Source organism: Geotrypetes seraphini, chromosome 1 (assembly GCF_902459505.1).
Source record: "Geotrypetes seraphini chromosome 1, aGeoSer1.1, whole genome shotgun sequence".
Taxonomy (NCBI): domain Eukaryota; kingdom Metazoa; phylum Chordata; class Amphibia; order Gymnophiona; family Dermophiidae; genus Geotrypetes; species Geotrypetes seraphini.
In genome coordinates this window covers 294,076,139-294,095,946 of record NC_047084.1, presented here as the reverse complement: position 1 = coordinate 294,095,946, position 19,808 = coordinate 294,076,139, and the positions used below count along the sequence as shown (strand labels likewise).

At 42.3% G+C, this 19,808-nt stretch overlaps 1 protein-coding gene across 6 annotated transcripts in view; it reads left to right on the top strand.

Annotated features, from left to right (window-relative positions):
• Positions 1-7,430: 7,430 nt before the first annotated feature.
• The window catches only part of SFXN5 (sideroflexin 5), a 534,682-nt gene continuing 522,304 nt past the window's right edge, over positions 7,431-19,808 (top strand). For 2 of the 6 annotated variants that reach the window (XM_033953624.1, XM_033953617.1), the window contains exon 1: positions 7,434-7,737. In XM_033953624.1, coding sequence (XP_033809515.1) covers positions 7,681-7,737 — 57 coding nt within the window. In that variant the 5' untranslated portion in view covers positions 7,434-7,680. Of the gene's footprint in view, positions 7,738-8,070; positions 8,589-19,808 lie in introns of those variants that run through there. The other 4 variants (XM_033953634.1, XM_033953609.1, XM_033953601.1 and 1 more) reach the window with 4 other exon arrangements.

Here is a 19,808-nt window from a genome sequence, read left to right as displayed (position 1 = left end):
TCTCAGCCCAGCCAAGAAGAGAATGATGTGGAGCCATGAAACTTATGAGTTATTCCACACGTTTCTTGACACTTTTCTTTTCAGTGATATGAAACCAAATGAAAAGTGTCAAGAAAAGTATGGAAGAACTTGTAAGTTTCGTGGCTCCACATCATTCTCTTCTTGGATGGGCTGAGAACTTTTCAGTGGCCCCTCGTATTGTGATGTCATAATGCCCCATTGCACCAATACCTAAGAACCAGCCTCATTGGTGATGTCACAATGGCTTGGTTTCCCTGTACTTGTGCCCATTTACTAGCATTTGCCTCATTGAAAAAAAAAGTGTCAAGAAAAGTAACTTGTAAGTTTCATGGCTCCACATCATTCTCTTCTTGGTTGGGCTGAGAACTTTTCAGTGGCATTCCTAAATCTCCCTAGCATGCTATAGTGCTGCCCAATTCAGGGAAAATTATTTTTTTTTTAAATTTGTGCATAGCAGGCAAATACACAGGCTGAATGCTGACCAGAAATAGCACAACAAAACACAGAGAAAACAAAAACCATCCCACCCCACCCAGCCGATCAGCCACTTTCCCAAAATAAAGTCAGTCAGTATCCCGTTCAAAGTAAATCAATCAGTACTTCTCCAGGTGCAATAAAGAAGCCAAGTTTGTCGAAAAGAGCCGCAAGAGTCATTCTTAAGGGCAGATAGTTTATTTATTTAGAACATTTTTTACCCGCCTATTCCTAGGCAGTTTACAAAATACAATTGTAATATTAAAACAGACAGGTAAGCACATACAGTAATTTCTTTCAAAGAACAAACACTTCTCTTGAGCACCTGCCAATATCCTCATGAATTTCCAATAGTCAGTCATTTAAATGCTTCTACAAATAACGTGTTTTTTGTTCTGACGCTATCCCCAAATAAAGGGCTTTATAATAGTCTAACTTCACAATGATTATTGTCTGCACCACTATCTGAAAGTCATACACTATCATCGACTTCAATCTGCTCAGTAATCACATGTGGAAAATGCAGATTTCACCACAGCTAATACCTGATCCTTCATATTAAGTGTAGAATCTAACCAGATCCCCAGAATTTTCAACTTTTTATGCATCAAAAGCACCTGGATATTCACCACCATTGTGGATCTTCCCTCCTCCCTATTAGCATCACGCTTGACTTTGCCAGATTTAATACTAATTTGTAAGCCACTATCCATTCATTCACAGCCTTCATCCATAGTGATAATCTTTCTTGCAACTCACTTCTCCAGTCCTTCATTGGGAAAAAAAATTATATATATTGTTAAGACATCAGGTAAATGTAATCTACCTTGAGAAGAAGTTCGGTCCAAGAGAGAAGTACTGTATATTCTTTTTCCAAAAGTATGCCAAGCACAATCTGGCAGCTGTAGTGACCAGAGCAACAAAGTGATCCTTCTCCTTCTCCAAACCTACAACAGGTCTGTTGAGAAGGTAAACATCCTTTTGTAATGGAACGGGGGCTTGCAAAACAGCTTCCAATAAGTTTTGGACCAGCCCCCAAAAGGAAACAACTTTATCACAATCCCACCAGATATGTATAAAAGTCCCCTCTTCCCCACAATCTCTCCAACATTTTCCATTCACATGCAAAAACAACCTGTACAATTTCACAGGGGTGTAATACCAGTGACATAACATTTTATAGCCCTGCTCAATCAGAGGTGCAGCAAGGGAGATTCTGGATATTTGATCCCACTGCTGTAGTCCCAGGACCAGACCTAGTATCGCCTCCCATTTACTTTCATAGGACTGGGGCAAGGGGCGGTTATATAATAACGCTTTATATAGCTGAGATATCAATCCCACCCCCATCCCCACACAAAATACTTTCATAAAAACAGAGTCTGTCCCATGCCATTCAGGGAGCACTTTCCTATGTAAAAAAAATCACGAAGTTGGACATAGGCAAAAAAATCCATGGTAGACAAGCCATACACATCCAGGAGAGCCGCAAAAGGCATCAGACCCCCTGAAGCATCAATTGACTCAGCACATGTAACCCTGCAGCATCACAACGCCGAAATGCCAGCGCAATCAGAGAGGGCAAATCCCAGAGCAAATCGTATGGGGGTATCATAAAAGTACCACTGATGAGGAAACCAAGCGGAGCGGACCCTTCCCCATAACTGCAATGTACAAGCCATCCCTTGAGGGGCCTGCTTACATATCTCCAGTATCTCATCCAGGGACAACCAGGGGTGCACAGAGAGGGGGAATGAAGGCATTAACAACTGCTCCAAACACACCCAACTCCTAGATGGAAACGCGCAATTAAATATTGCTTGCAACTGAGCTGCATAATAATAAGTTAGAAAATCAGGGACCCCCATTCCCCCTAGTCTAGATCCCAATATATGCATTCTGTAAGCATCTGAGGTGGTTTATGCTTCCAAATATAAGCAAATGCCCTCCTCTCTAGTTTAATAAGATAAGATCTAGGGACTGAGAGAGGCAGATACAAGAAACAGGGCAAAACATTAATCTTCAGAGCATTTATCCTCCTCAACCAAAACAGGCCTAATCTCTCCCACCTATCCAAATCAAACACCAACCTCATAAGGGGAGGGTAAGACAGAAAAAAACCATCCAGGTCCCCTGAAATACGGACTCCCAGATAATGGATTGACTTGGAGGCCCAACAAAACTGAAATGAATTGTGTAGCTGAGTAAACAGGTCCCCTCTAGCCGTGATACTAAACTAAACTAAAAACTTAGCTTTATATACCAGGTCATCAACCAAAGTTAACCCACTCGGTTAACAATAATTTAAAAATATTAAAACGGTAAGCAATCAAGAATTTCAATGGGACTAATTTCCAAAGTGTTTAGCAAATAGGAAAGTTTTTAAAGATTTGCAGAAAGACTGAAAAGGACTGGGACCCCTCATAATTAGAGGAAGTTCATTCCATAATTGAGAGAATTCCTTTAATTCCTTTTCTTGAAGGAAGGGAGAGTTTGAATTGTTGGATGCCTCTTTCATAAGAGAATCTATAAACATTCCATACCAGAGGAACAAGAGGAATGAAAATACCATATAGGATTCTAAAAGTAATGCATGCACATTTAAATTGAATCCTGAGATAAACTGGAAGCCAGGAAAGGCTTAAAAGCAAAGAAGTCACATGGTCAAATTTACTTTTTTGCAAAAATCAACTTTGCAGCGGTATTCTGAATCAATTGTAATCTTTGGAAGCAGATCTTTGTAATGCTGAAATAGATAGCATTACAATAATCTAACTGGGATAATATGATAGATTGGACCAAAACAGAAAAATGTCATTGATGGAAAAGAGTTCTAACCTTACTCAGCATTTGTAGACTAAAAAAGCATTTCATAACAAGAGAATTTATTTGATCCTTGAAAGTAAGAGAGGAATCTATGAATCTGTGATGTTAAGCAATTCAGACTTAGTTACATTAATTCTGAAACCAGCCACCCTTCCATAGCACTCCAACAGCTGAAGAATCATCTCTATGGATTGAAGAGGGTGAGAGACCGTAAAGAGGATGTCATCTGCATACAATGAGATCTTATATTCCTGTGCTCCCACCACAATCCCCCTAATGGCAGCACTCTCCCTAATGGCAGCAGCCAAAGGTTCCATAACCAGGGCAAAAATTACGGGAGACAGCGGGCACCCTTGCCTGGTGCTTCTTTTGATGCAGAAAGAAGCAGCGTACCTGCCATTCACATGCAAGCAGGCCTCTGGGATATTATACAACAGGGTAATCCATCTCAAAAAATTCCCCCTTAAACCCAAAATGGCACAAAACAGAATGCATGAAAGGCCAGAGCACTTGGTCAAAGGCCTTCTCTGCGTCGACAGATAGTAAAACCACAGAGAAAGCGATTCAGGGAAAATTTTTTCAATTAGATTTGGCCCATTGAATTTATTTTTGGATTCGATTCACTTTTCCTGCCCAATTGAACTTTTTTTTCAAATGTCCTCACAGGTTTATTTTGTAGCCTCTTCATCTACCCCACTCCGGTGCTGTGGTGTAAACAAAATAAACAAAAAAGACTTTTCCTTTCTCTGTTAGGTCCTAGCTCATGCCCGCTGTCTAACACATATTTCAAATCTGACATACTGTAATCATAAAATAGAAAATAAAATTATTATTTCTATCTTTTTGTTGTCTGGTCATTTTATTCAAATCATGTTGGACCCAGGCTCTGGTTTCTGTTTGTCTTCTGTTAACTTGCTCGCCAGGGTCTGCTGCCCATTTGAATTTTTCTTCTTTCTTGGTGCTCACCATCCATCTCTGTACCTTCCTTTCCACCACCATAATCATTATTTTTGTTTTTCACCCACTGTCTACCATCTCTTTCTCTCCCTGCCATGTGCCCTGGGTCAAACCTCTTTATTCCCTTCCATGCAGCATCTCTCTTCCTCCCCTCCATTATCATGTATAATATTTCTTTCTCTCCTCATGCACCAGCTCTCCCTGCCCTCCACCCTATATCCAACATTTCTCCCTCTCTCTTCTCCATGCATGTCTCCTTCCGCACCATAAGCAGGATTTCTCCCTCTCACACCTCTCTACCTCTTTGTTGCATCTCTCCCTTCCTCTTCTTCACCCCATGTCCAACAATTATTCCTCTCTCCTCTCGTCCCCATGTGCAGCAGCTTTCTAACCCTCCTATCCCCCCTGTGCAGCATCTTTCCATCCCTCCCAATCACCCTGTGTAGCATCTTTCCATCCCTCCCACCCATCCCCCTGTGCAGCACCTCCCGACTGATTGCCTCCACCTTGAGATCTGACATATGAGCCTCCCAAAGTAGCCGTGGCAATGGCCAGCGGGAAGAGGCAGTGCTCAGAATAGGCTGCTTCTGGCCTACCCTGCCAGGGCTTCCTTCTGCCTATTCTGAGCACTGCCTCTTCCCACCGGTCACCGCCACCACCACTACTGCTGCTTTAGGAGGCCTGAAGGTATCAGGACCCACTGAATCGGTGAGTCCTATTTTGTTTAGAAATCGTTTTGATTCACGATGTGAATTGGGCAGTACTAGGATGCAACTCAAAAGGGGGTGTAACTAGAGACTTGCCAGGAGTATTTCAAAAAGTAACATGTGGAGTTTTAGAATACTACCATTCCTGAGCCCAAATGTGAAGTGTTGAGTGCTGACATTTACACCAGCTTTCAGCTGGCATAAATTCCAGTTCCCAAATTTGGGTGCAGGAATGGGATCTAAGCATTATTCTATAAAGAGTGCTCAACTTAGAGCACCCTTTATAGAACAACGCTCCACACCATTTTTTTCCTGATGTCCAATGGGTGCCATTTACTGATTCCAGGGGGCACACTTGTCATAAAGAGTGCACGGTCTTTCCCAATAATGAAGGCATGCATGCACTTTTGGGAAAAGCATGCACACTCTTTCACACTGCCTCACTACACACATGTGCAATCGGCTCAGTGGGAATGCGATTTTCTAAATGGTGTCTGTGACATATAGGACACCCATATGTAATTCTCAAAAGCCACTTAGGTGGCTACTGAGACTGGGCGTCCCATACAGAATCAGGTCCTTTCTGTGGTTGTAAATCTACAAAAAGCCAATATACAAGTCCCTTTCCCTCCCCCCACTCAGTGACTGCAACCATGATTGATAAAAGCCTCTGAGAAGAGAACCCTTTTGAGCATGGGAGACTGTGCTGCCTTGCAAGTTAGATTGGCTACAACCAGTTTTACTTGCAAGGCAAGCTTTTGAACATCGGGGCCCAAGTGTCTGGTAGTGAAGGGATCTTATATAACTCTTACCAAGGTGAATCAAAAATACAAATTCTTTTTTGCATGGCCATTTGTAAGGAGAAACATCCTAGTTCTGCTTTGCTCCCATTGTTGGGGGAATTTCTATGGAAGTTAGAGAACTGAAGGTACAGCACATATATTGAGATTCAATCTCATCCTGCATTGACTCCAGACTTCAATCCGATTTGGAAATGGTTGAGTGATACTATCAAATATGTCTAATGGTAGTTTTAGTGGGCAGGTGAATTCACTTGTGATTTCTTTATTGTACAAAAAGCCCTTTGGACTTTTTATGATGTCTTTTATAGTCAATTTGAAGGCAGCACGGGGAGGGTTGTGCAGACTAAATGTAATATATGGGAAATTTACTTTCAACTCTCTATGCATATAATACTTTGACTTTCAACTCTCTGTGCATATAATACATAGCTGTTCCGATGCCACCCCAAAATGTTCTGTCCAGTGATGCCACTGAGGAAAGAGAAAATGTTGCCTGTACAACCAACCATTGTCACTACAGCTCTGGCTTGGCCCCTATGTTTGAGGATATGTTTCATGCTCCTTGCCCTGGGCACTAGAAAATGTAGCTCTGGGGAAAAGAGTAGGTACCTTCTGTTGAAATGAGTAGCTCTCTGGGATGCCATGGTGCCTTGCTGCTACTCCTAGGCTAACAGCAGAAGAAACCTTCTGTGGCATCTGCTGCATTGCTTGGGGCCCTGGCTATGTCATCTAAGATGGAAACCTCTGGTACGGCAGTCACTGGAGAAAAACAACATCCTTTTAAACCCCTTCCATACTCTTGTGTTGATAACGCTGACAGGATGATATGACACTCACCCACATCTTGGTTCTCAGAAAATTTACCCTTTCTATTCACCTTTTCCAATGACATCGTATCCTCTAAGGTGCTGTTTTGCTTAGCGACAGTTCCTCAAGTAGACTTGGGACCTGCCACCACTTAGTTTTGGGACAGAGCAACAGTGAATGAATCTCTCTTATCGGGATTTAGCAGCAATTTCCAAATGAGGCTGAGGTTAATGAAACATTGGTCTGACCCAGCAATACATTCGTAAGGATCTATTACTGCGATTTAAACATTTTTTGGGAGAAAAGGGAAAATCTGTGTGGTCACTGATGTTACAAATACATTGGCCAAGTTCAAAAGTGTTAGCTTTATGCATGTACAAACAGTGTCTTGCACCTTGTAAATCTCCTTCCTTCGTCCCTCCCTCTCTCTCTCTAGGCAACCAGGTGTGATTAGACATCAGTTTGCTGATAAGAAAACCTGTAGGCATACAATTACTTAGGAGCACACCCTCCCCAACCTTTCCTTGTTGGAGTCTTAACTGGGTGTTATGGTGTTATTACATTAGCTCATTTTGTTCTTATATGAGCTGTTTTGAAATTTGTTATAAGTTGTGCTTGTATCTATGAATTATGTTTTAATATGAGGAAATATAGGTATAATATTACTTTTAATAAATTACAAGCCGCCCACATGTCCAAGTAAGGCAGTGTACAAGTGTAAGAATAACGTTCCGTCATACCTCACCCTGAGTTCTTAAAGACAAATTCTGCTACACACAACCCAGCAGCACATAGTTGATAGGTGGAGTGACAGATAAAGACACTACACGTCCCAGCATCCTCTCCCCTTTATGACGATACTAGACGTCACCACGCCGCTGGAATTTCCTCGGAGCTCTCCGCGCGAGGACTGTAATATCTCTATGGACATCTCAGGAGAGAGCCTCCTGCTTACGCTGCTGCTGCTGCGACAGAAAACTACATTTCCCAGCTTCCCACTTAGTCTTCCAGCTGCTTCAGGTCAAGGTTTTGCAAAGTTTGTTTGGGAAATAATTACACAGATGCAAGAACGATAAGTTGACGCCATGACGGATTCTACTGAATATCCTTCTTTTCAGCTCGGGAAGCCCCGATTCAAGCAGGTAATATAAACTAGGAAAAGCTAAAAGTATTATCTTTCAAGCTTTTGTTAAAGCCTTTCGTCTTATTTATTTTTTCACTGTGACTGCTGCACTAGGCGTTAGAGGAAGAGCTCAGCTAGAGGACGTCTGCATTTACTGATGTCTTAACGGTTTCTGTTTTTGCACTAGATTTCCCCTATTATAACTTGTAGAAGCTTCCCCGCTGTGGAGCCCCCAGGTTCCTCCCTTGTATGCAGTGATTGGTCTAATGGGGATTTGCCACGGTTTTTGATTGGGTGGCTGGTGCGTCAGTTTCGTTGGCCTTTCGTGTAATTGGTCGCAGGATCAGGGCAGCCGCTGATTCTTTGGATCTGTTTGTACCTGTGCGAGTGTAGGCGCTGATGATTCGAATTGATTTCTGTCTGATGCTCCATCACAATTTAGAGTATACAGTTGTTACATTTATTTTTAATCTTTGAATAGCATGACGATATAAATTTCTGATATAAGTGTTAATGGGTATTCGGTAGTAGGGATAATGTTTCCCTAAGCTAGTAATTTTTCTGGGATAACTTAGTTTCCCTTCCCCAAACGACTTCAGAAAGTAGAATATTTAAGAAACAATTTATTTTTATATTGTAATTAAGTTACTAACTTTATAGGTCGGTGTTTCTAGTCTGCTGTAGAAAGATGCCATTCCTGTGTATTTTGCAATGATGTAGTATTAATTGGGCAGGGAGGAGAGAGAATGAGTTGGAATTTTTGTGGATGAGACCTTTTAAAAGTGTAACACATGACTGATGTGAAAGAAAGCCAGAAATCACCCTCTGCTGATTTACAGGAAGATAAAATGGACCCTATTGTTCTTATCTGTAAGTCTATGGTTTTGTGAGAACAGCTTGTTCAAATACTCAAGTACAAGGTCATATTTCCTCAGTTCATTCGTCAAAATTGGTTTTGACATTATCCAGTTTCTGTTCAGAATCAATGGAATAATAATGAAGTTCTGGTGGCCTTTTTTTTAAAAAAAATTTGAAATCTGTCTTATTCCAGCATGCTGGTTATTTATTTATTTATTTATATATATATTTTTAACTATTCACAATAATTTTAGGAAATCGCTGTACGGTATAGGGGTTTACTTCTCAGAGTATATCCAGTTGTACCTGATGTTTTTTCTTTGTTTCTTAAAATTAATTTTCCTTTTATCACTTTTGTTACTTTGCAACATGTTGCAGATAAAACTGTCTGATTTTTGTCTGGGTTCAGGACATTTTGTCAGCATTGTGGATAAAGCAGTGTGATAGGGATGTTTGTTTTATTTCAGCTTATTACCTTTAAATTAGACAAAGTAAAAAAGTGGAAAATAAAGTAGTATTTTTTCACATAACATTACAAACCATAAAATTATACTTCCTTGCAGGAGACAAAGAACACTTTTCACAAATATCACAATTATTTAAATTATATCTATATAAAGCATCATCTTATTTTTCCTTTCCTTTATTTTATTTCTGTTTATTATCTTGCAAGCCTCCTGGCAGGATGTCTCCTGCTGCCATAAAAGAGGCTGCATAAACTGCCTCTGCAGCCACTGTGAGTTGGAGAAGATGCCCCTGCTGGCTTAGGAAAAGGAAATGTCGGCAGAGACTGGCTGACTTTGCACACACCAGTAGATCCTCCTCTGCAGATGTTGCCGCCTCCTGTTCACTGACTTTAAGAATTCAGCCAGGAATTCTCCAAGATGTCTGCGCACCAATAGAAGGGCAAGGTGCTATCTCTTGCGCAAAGGTTGACAGTTCAGCCTTTACTGTTTTTGTCGCAGAAGCCAATGAGTCTTCTCCATCTGTCTGGCAGAGCGGTCATATTTGTCATATTTGTTCCTGTAAAAGATGCATAATGAATTTGTCAAGGGTTACTGTAAAGATTTATCATCTGTGCAATATCAATAGCCATGTCTAACTCCATTTCAGTCCAAGGACATTATTCCTGTGCTGTGCTCACCTAGTATAGTAGTTTGAAGCCATTTGACTTAATGGGAAGAGTCTTGCAGTTCCACTAAATGCATTTGCTTGATAGTAAATGGATGTTGGAGCTAATGGGCACAGTCAAGCCATATTATACTCTAGGGACAACAGGATACAGTGGCATAGTAAGGGAGGTATGAGGGGGGCGGTCCGCCCTGGGCGCGGTCTTCCTCGGGGCGCCAACACCTCTCCTCTCTGCCCCTCCCTTCCTCCTGTGCCCCTCCTCTTACCTTACAGTCAAGATATGTTAAATTCTTAAGGACAATAGGATACAGTGGCATAGTAAGCGGGGGTGCGAGGGGGTGGTCTTCCTCAGGGCGTCTCCTCCTCTCTGCCCCCCACTTCCACTCACACCCCTTCCCCTTCCCTTTTTAACTTCAGCACAAGCAGCAAAGAAATTACTGCCCACTTCCGCGCTGTCTGTGACGTCACTTCTGGGAGGAAGTGATGTTGGAGAGCTCTGAAGCTGCCGTGGGCAGCAAGTTCTTTGCTGCTTGCTCCGAAGTTAAAAAAAGAAGAGGAAGGGGGCACGGTTGCATGCACACACGGTAGGGTGGGGGAGGGGTGCCGGTCACTCACTATGTCACTGACAGGATAATTTGAAAAGAAACAAGAAGGCCTTGTATTTAACCTTTTTTGCTGTGCCTATCAGCTCTAGAGGTGTTCAAGAAGGTGGCCAAATGAAATGCTGTCACTCCAATTTTACTTTTCATTGGAAAAATTATGTTCCTATGATTCATAAATGTGGCCTCTTCCTGTCTCGGATCCGGAAGCACTAAAAATAGTCACTCAAGTTGAGTGCGTCACTGTGGGCCGATTAACATTGTCTGATTTTTTTTTTAAAAACGGTGATTGACTTTTCAGTGAATTTTTATGCCAATTAATTTTGCAGAGGACTGCTGTAATTCCACCTCACCAGTCATTGGAAAACCAACTTTAACACGTGTGCAGAGCCAGTAGGGGAAGACCTGAAGCAGCCTCCTGCCGCTCAGCTGATTGGGGCAGGAAGACCTTTTTAGTTATTTATTTTTTTTAAATGGGCATAAGTATTGTGTGTGTGCTACATATGCACTATACTTGTCTCCGTTTAAAAAAATTCATACTGGTCTCCCTGATGGCCCCCCCCCCCCTCAAATAGAGAGACAGGAGGGATGCCCACTCATGCCTGCCTCCGCCACCTAAACCCTTCCACACTCCCACCCCTCTCCCTGCAAAGATCATGGCCACCCAGACATCCTCCATCTCCAGAGTTGGAGAATGTATGAATGCACGGAAAACCATGCAGTGAGCCATTGTGTACATTGGTTGGCAAATTAGGTTGTCCCTAAATCAGTTCAAACTGGTTTAGCAACGATTGTTAGATGCTCGGTGAGTTTAGTGCATCTGGGCCCCTTAAGTCTCAGTTCCTTAAGTCTGAGAATATGGCCCAAACATTCATGAGGAGTCTTTTGAGATATGCTAATTCAATAGCTCCCAAGATATATTTTTGCCCTAGTACATCAGCTGCTGGTAGAAAGCAGAGTTGCAGGTGAGAAAGCAAAGCAACTTTTGGCCAACTGTTCTCCCTCTCTCTGTTTGTCCTCTGTTCAGCAGGAAGAATCAGCAGTGCTTCTTACTTGCTGTTTCCTCCTCTGCTGATGGTCTGCTGCAGTCAGAACTAAGGGATGCCCTTATTTGTTGGCAATTTAAAATATATTTATATTTCAATGGATCCCTTACCGTTAATCCTGCCCTGAACATGGTAATAATGTTTCAAAGGCAGTGGTTTACAATCTAAACCTTGGGATATACTAAGCCACTCAGATTTTTCAGGCTAGCTACAGTGAGTGTACGTGTGATTGATTTGCATCTACAGTTTTCATTATATGCAAATCTGTCTTATACGTATTCATTGTGGCTAATCTGGAAACTTGAGTGGCTGCGTGTGTCTCGGGAACTGGGGACTACCCAGTTATGCTGTTCCTAGGTAATTAATCTTTAGGAAGTGCTCTGTTTGTGGAATGTGTGAATTAAGCAGTAAGATGTGATCGTTAAGTACAACAAATTTACAGTGGCAACTGTGACATGTACCCCATTTACCCCTCTCCAAAAACTTCAAAAACTAAACTAAACTAAACCTTAGGTTTGTATACTGCGTCATCTCCACAAGTGCAGAGCTCGGTACGGTTTACAGAAGTTAAGAGGAAAGGAACTACAATGAAGGGATATAGGAGAGGGACTAAGAAGATAGAGAGGGACCGGGTGCTAGAGAACGGGATGTGATTAGATTTTTGAAAAGAGCCAAGTTTTCAAGTGTTTGCGGAAGGATTGGAAGGAGCTTGAATTTCTGAGTGGGGATGAGAGGTTGTTCCAGAGTTCTGTGGTTCTAAAGGGGAGGGATGTTCCAAGTTTTCCTGCGCGGGATATACCTTTTATAGAGGGGAAAGATAGTTTCAGTTTTTGGGAGGGTCTAGTGGGGTGTGGGTTTGAGGAGTTCCAAAAGAGTGGGATAACGGGAGGAAGGACGCCATGTAGGATCTTGAAGGCTAAGCAGGCACATTTATAGAGGACTCTGGAGTATACTAGGAGCCAGTGAAGCTTGGAGAGGAGTGGGGAGACGTGTTCGAACTTGCCTTTTGCGAAAATAAGCTTGGTGATGGAATAGCCATCATTCTTAAAGACCACTTTAACTTCTAGGCCACTGACTCCAAAACAACTGAAGACCTGGAAATTCTCACCTGCAACCTCAAGAAACCTGACCTGACTGCCAACCTGAATGCCACTCTGTTCTATATCCCACCCAACAAATGGAGTAATGCTAGTGATGACTTCTCCGAATTTCTCCTACTGAACATGTCCAAAGCCAAACACAACCTGCTACTTGGTGACATCAACCTCCACCTAGAGCAACAAGACACCCCAACTGTCAAATAATCTCCTTCTTAACATCCCTGGGATTCTCCGCCCCCCCCGACCTCCACCCACCAGAAAGGCCACTGCCTTGACCTAATTTCCTTCTCATCTAAAGACCCTCACTCCTCGCTCATCAGCCTAGCAGATGTAACCTGGACAGACACCATCTGGTCAGACCACTTGAGGGCCAACTTCCAAATCCTATGGAGCAACCCACACCATCAAACATCAACAAAACATAGAAAGGCTATCCCAACAACAACCTTCAGACCCTCCCTCAATCCCACAGAATTCTGGTCCCACTTCAATATATTATCCAACCCAAATACATAACTAGACTTCAACACCAACTGGGCCACCATCGGCAATCAGATCCTAGACAAAATTGCTCCACTAAAGAAAGGCAAAAAAAAAGACAACACATAGTGGGTACGACGTGGAACTAACTACACTTAAAAGAAAAGCACACCAACTAGTAAGAATCTGGAACAAAACAAAGAAGGAAGAGGACAAAGCAATATAGAGATCCAAAATCCATGAGTACAAAAGAACCACCAAGGAAAAGCAACCTTCTACTCCAACAAAATAGGATCCCCCACAATGAACAGCAAATAACTTTTCAGACTAATCAACTCACTACTTGAAATTGATCACTACAAAAGATTCTCCTCCACAAAACTACCAACTGCTGAGAACTTCACACTTCAAGTCAAAAGTTCTCAACCTCAGAGACTCCTTCCAAAATCCACCATCCAACCCCCTCCCAACAACCACACTCACATACTCTGACTCGATCCCGGTAGACATGAACTGGAGCCACTTGACCCCCCCCTAACTGGTTCCTATTTCTCAAGCTCTATAATAAATATGCCAAAACCTGCTGCCTAGACAGCTGCCCACCCACCATCATGAGAACAGCCTCCATCCCCTTCAAGGCCATGCTCTTCGACTGGATTTCCCATCTAATGGCAAATGGCGAATTTCCAACTTATCTTGGACACATCCTTATATCATCCATTGTAAAGAACCGCAAAGACCCCATATCAACAACATCCAACTACAGATCAGTAGCCAACATTCCCTTCTTCACCAAACTGATGGAAGGTCTGATCAATGCTGCCCTTATGAACTACCTAGATAAATTCTATAATCTTCACGAATAACAGTCAGGATTCTGCTCTCACCATAGAACCGAAACAGCCTTAACCTCCATCATAGACCACATCGCACAACTACTCAGCTCAGGGAAACACGCACTAATACTCCAATTCGACCTTAGCAGCGTCTTGGACTTGGTGGACCATGACATCCTATTCAGCCACTTGGATGCCATTGGTATCTCGGGCCAAGTACTCAACTGGTTCAATGGCTTCCTAAAATACCGATCCTACCAAGTCATTAGCAAGCAAACCTACTCACAGGCTTGGACAAACCCCTGTGGTATGCCAAAAGGCTTCCCTTTATCCACCCCCTATTTAACCTATACATATCCTCCCTAGGTCAGAAACTATCCAAACTGAACCTCCAATCTTACATCTACACAGATGACATCACAATCATCGTCCCTATCCATACTCTGTCAACCGAAACCAGACACTTCATCTCATCCATCATCAAGTAGAACAATGGGCAACAAACTCCAAACTAAACCCAGAAAAAAACAAAATATTTATAGCCTCCCCAACAAACCAACCGAATCTACTATCAACCTAAATGGAAGAAACTTCCCAATTAACCCCACCATCAAAATCCTAGAAGTCACCCTAGATCAGCAACTGACACTCGAAACCCATACCAACATCCTAATTATAAAAAATGCTTCCACTTATTATGGAAACTACGCACGCTAAAACCATACTTTGATTTCACATCATTCAGACTGCTGGTCCAGTCTCGGCCCTAAGCTCACTGGACTACTGCAACATTATCTACATAGGATCTCACAAACCATCAAGAAACTGAGACTTATCCGGAACACAGCCATTCGACTAATCTTTGGCTTGAAAAAATCCGACTACATCACCCCACCACTTCACTGGCTACCTATCGAGGCCAGAATAATCTTCAAATTTGGTTGCTTCTGCTTCAAGACTCTCTTTGGCACTGCCCCCACCTACCTCCTGAAACACCTCACCCTACAGGACAAACTCCGCTCTTCACGCAGAACATTACTGTTCACAATTCCTTCTCCCAAAGGATGCAAATATAAAAGATTCCTCAACAGGACACTCTCCTTTCAAGCTGGGCTCTGGAACAACACCTTAAGTGACCTAATTCTGAACTCACTAACATACCACTCATTCAGAAAATCACTAAAAACCCACCTATTTGACATTTATCTGACCCTTCAACTCTGCTCAACACCTATCTCGCACTCCAAATTCCCTCTTCCTACCCTATCTCACCTTGCCAAATAACTGTCTATCTACCCCCTCCCAAATCTAATAGATGTTACCTCGCTGTTCTCCTTACAGCACCTCTTATTGTAATAATAATAATAATTTTATTCTTATATACCGCCAAAGCCATAATAGTTTGAGGAGGTTTACAACAAGAAGTGCTGGACAATCAGGAAATAAAATACAATATAAAATCATCAGTACTTAACATACAATGTGAAAGTAAAAAAACAGTAAAACCTTAACTTAAAAAGTATGATGGGATATAAATAAAGCTATTATTATTATCATAAGTTTTACAGAGGTGTTAGATTAGGGATACACAGCCTTTTTTGGCATGAAGACTACATTGGAAGAACACAAATGGTCTTGGAGCTACAGCAAAGTTTGGCTGTTGTCCATTTTTTTCTCTCTCTCACCCTCCCACCTTTGGCCCCTTCCACTACTTCTTATTGCACCATTCCTACCGAGGCAAGTTAAACGTAGGAACATAAGTCTTGCAGCATGGAGAGAGTGCATTCAAAACAAACCATTCCCTCCTACCTTTGTTTTCTCCCTCCTTCCATGCTGTGCCTTAACTTTTGGCTGTTTTATGCCGCCCCAGGTGTTATCTTCGGGCTGGCTCCCTCTTCACTGACGCAGTGCACAAAAGCACAGGCAGTGGCTCCTCAAATGACCTGCACCTGTACCAGAAGCCTTCCCTCTGACGTTGCGACGTCAGAGAGAAGCTTCCGGTTCAGGCGCGGGATGTGCGTAGGAGTCACTGCCTGTATCTTTGTACACTGCATCAGTGAGGAAGAGAGAGCCGGCCCAAAGCTAACACCGCATCGATCGGGCCAGTGGCTGAAGAACACAGTCTCGGGCCCGATGCACGTGCCGGCCTTGCGGACCGGCAGTTGAAGAACACTGCTCTAGAGGATGATTTTAATGGAACCTATGAATTTTAAAGTGACAGGGACAGATTATATGGGGGAGTCATGTGGGTCTAGGATGACCGATGAGTTTGACACTACAGCAGTACATCGCATCTTCTGAAGGGAAGAGAGTAGAGAGAGAAGTCTTTGTCAGCATGATCCAGTCACCATTGAGCAAGGCATGAGGTGATACTATGACCTATCCAAAGTCAAACAGACCATAGCAAAGAGAGAATTAATAGTTCAACTACTCTCCCTCTTATACTGTAAACAGAAGTGCCTAATAATTCTTAAGAGAACTGTAACTGTGAGTTTAGGTGACACATAATTATATGTCTTTAAAGCAGGAGCCCTTTGCTTATTAAATCCATTTGAACTGTCTTCAGGAAAACACTAATCCCTGAGGATGTCTTGCTTCCAAGGAGATTGTTATATCTTGCCTCAAGCATGTCCATGAGCTTAGAAGAGTTGGCAGAAGAGTTGCCAAAGCTGTAGATTTGCTAATTGCTGAACTCATCCACTTCCGAGTTACGGCAGCCGCTTTGTTTTGTTATTTTTGGCGTTGGTGGCATAATGCATGGGTTTCATGTTGTGTGAGGTAGCTACATGCGTATGCTGCCATGAACCATGATGTAAGATCTGGAAAGAAATGGTGAGCATACTTTATATTTAAAAAAATAGAGACATATTGTGCCGTCGCTCTGACAGACAATGCAGCTGATGCTCAGTGATCTTGGCAGGACTAGAGGGGCACAGACCCAGGAGCATTCTGCTTTGCAAAGAATGATTGTCGTTTGTCTGCTGGATAATAATGCCGATAATTAGTAGAGTGCCACACATTGTATTGAAAAATGGGTATATCCCAGAGCTAAAGAACTAGTCGTGCCTCTGGGAAAACTTTGACTCATTCAAACGTGCATCTTTGCTAGTAATTCTGCTTGTAACTCTCCATGTTGTACTACACAGTGCTAAGTATATGTGCACTGACAGGGATTTTTTTTTTTTTTGCCTCTCTTGAATTCACCTACATTTGCAGTTTATCTTGTCAGCTTTCTCTTCTGCTCTTGGTATCCATGTTTTCTCATAGAGCTAAGGATGCAACTACAAACTATTGATTATAAATTACGTTGTGGTTAAAAAAATCACCACAGATAAATTCAGAGGCAGTTAAGTGTGGCTCAACATATAAAAGCACCTTGTCTAAATATACTATGCTATAGTAACATCAGGAACAGATCCTTCCCCTCCCCCCCACCATTATATAGATTAAAATTTTAAAAATACATCTCAACCTTAAATAGAGGAAATGGCTGCTTCCTCCAGCTAGAGGGAAGAGTCCCACTTCAAAATTATGAGTTGTGGGTATGAAGAAATCCTCAATGTCACAGCAGATGACCAGGACAAGGCCATGCTGGAACATTCCTCTGGTGGTTGAGCAGCTGCCTGCTTTTTTGTGTTGGTCCTGCATGTAAGGCAGTGGGAAGACCTATATGACCTTATAAATACTGGTAACGAGCTTGTCCGTAGATAATTTTTTAATTCCATTTTGACTTTGAGCACAAGGCAAGCAGTGCATAATGTATAAAATACAGTCAACTTTCAAATAATACACAAGTAGTAAAATAGTTGACAGTGTGGATGATAACGCATATCAAAATAGTGAAGAGGAGTGAGAAACAGCTATCAATTTATATACAAGTCCTATTGTCCTGAAGCAGTGGCTTTTTGCCATGAAACCATAGAAACATAGAAGATGACGGCAGAAAAGGGCTACAGCCCATCAAGTCTGCCCACTCTGCTTACCCACCCCCTGTCTATGCCCTAATGACCCAATTTCCTTATCTTGACCCTCGTAGGGATCCCACATGGGTATCCCATTTATTCTTAAAGTCTGGCACGCTGTCTGCCTCGATCACCTGCACTGGAAGCTTGTTCCAATGATCAACCACTCTCTCTGTGAAGAAATACTTTCTGGTGTCGCCATGAAATTTTCCGCCCCTGAGTTTGAGCGGGTGCCCTCTTGTGGCCGAGGGTCTCTTGAGAATGAAAATATCATCTTCCACTTCGACACGTCCCGTGAGGTACTTAAATGTTTCGATCATGTCTCCCCTCTCCCTACGTTCCTCGAGAGTGTAGAGCTGCAATTTGTTCAGTTTCTCTTCGTACGAGAGACCCTTGAGCCCCGAGATCCTCCTGGTGGCCGTCCGCTGACCCGATTCAATTCTGCGCACATCTTTACTGTAATGTGGCCTCCAGAATTGCACACAGTACTCCAGATGAGGTCTCACCATGGCTAAACCCTGTCTAACATCGGGGAACAGAGTAAAGTGTTCAAGATCAGCACATTTTGTATTACTAATTTGATTGATATATTTGACTAGTGAAGGTTTTATGCCTATGACTGATTTAAATAAATAGTGCTCTTGACAGCCAGGGCCCATTCTATATAGGTCGCCTAAAAATTGGCGCTGACTAGTGCAGCGCTAAGCACAATTCTATAAAAGTTAGGTGCACTGTATAGAATCATGCTCGATTGTGCCTAAGCAATGTTAGGTGTTGCTAGGTGTTCTAATTTTAGGCACACTGCATTTATATTAGAGTTTTCTTTGCCTAAATACCTGTGCCTAAGATACCTAACCAGCGCTAGTTCAAAAAGAGGTGCCTGACATGATCTGCCCCCTAACTATGCTCACTTTTAGGTAGGCACTTTGGACTAGGCGTCTACTTTTTATAGAATCGTGTTTTTCAAGTTGGTGCCTAATTTTCAATAAAGTCCAATTAATGGCAATTATGAGGTGCTAATTAATTGTTGCTGATTAAGCCTATTAACCAATTAAGTTACTTAGAAACATGACGGTAGATAAAGGCCAAATGGCCTATCTATGGCATCCAGTATCTCCTCCTCTCCATAACAGATCCCATGTACCTGTTCCATGTTTTCCTAAATTCAGACACAGACTTTCTCTCCACCACCTCTAATGGGAGACTATTCCATGCATCTACCACCCTTTCTGTAAAAAGGAGTATTTCCTTAGATTACTCCTGAGTCCCAACACTTCTTAACTCTAGAGTTTCAATTGAAAGAGACTTGCCTCATACATATTTATACTACACTAGTGTTTAAGCTCGTTACATTAATGGGTGCTAGAATAGATTAGTTGGATCCAGTATGGCTATTCTTCTTATGTCTTACCCCCATATTCAGGCTCCCATTTCCCCTTTTACCTTCCCTATTTCCACCTTTTTTCCCCAACTTAAAAATCTGTCCCCTTTCTCTGTTCTTCACCTCCATAGAACTCCCTCTCCATTCCCCCTTTCCCCATCAACCTTTGCTTCTGCATCTTCACTTATTCTTCCAGCTCCTATCTTTAGCCCCCAGCTTCAGTCCCATCCTTTTCTCTTACATGTCCCCTTTTGTAGCTCCCTTCTCTCACACATTCCCTTTTTATAGCCCCCAACCCTAACCCCCTTCTTATACCTGCTCTTCCAGCCCTCAGTTCTAGCGCTAGTCTCCTTATCACACCTGTCTTCCTTTTCAGCCCCCAAATCCAGACCCAGACCCCTTCTCTCACAACTCACCTTTTGCAGTCCCAAGCTCCAGCCCTCTTCTCCGAACTGTCTTCTTTTTTTATTTTTTATTATATTTATTTCTAATTATACAACTTTACAAGAATATATCTTGCTCCATTAAACACAGGGAGGAAAATCAAATCAAGGCGTTGAAAATCAATCTTAAAATATCAGTCCATCTTAATCCCCTTTTTAGACCACTATATTGGAGAGAGTGGTCAAACTATAGATGAGGTGAAAAAAAGGAAATTAGTTAACTTAGAAAGGCGTGGAGGGGCATAATCAAAAGG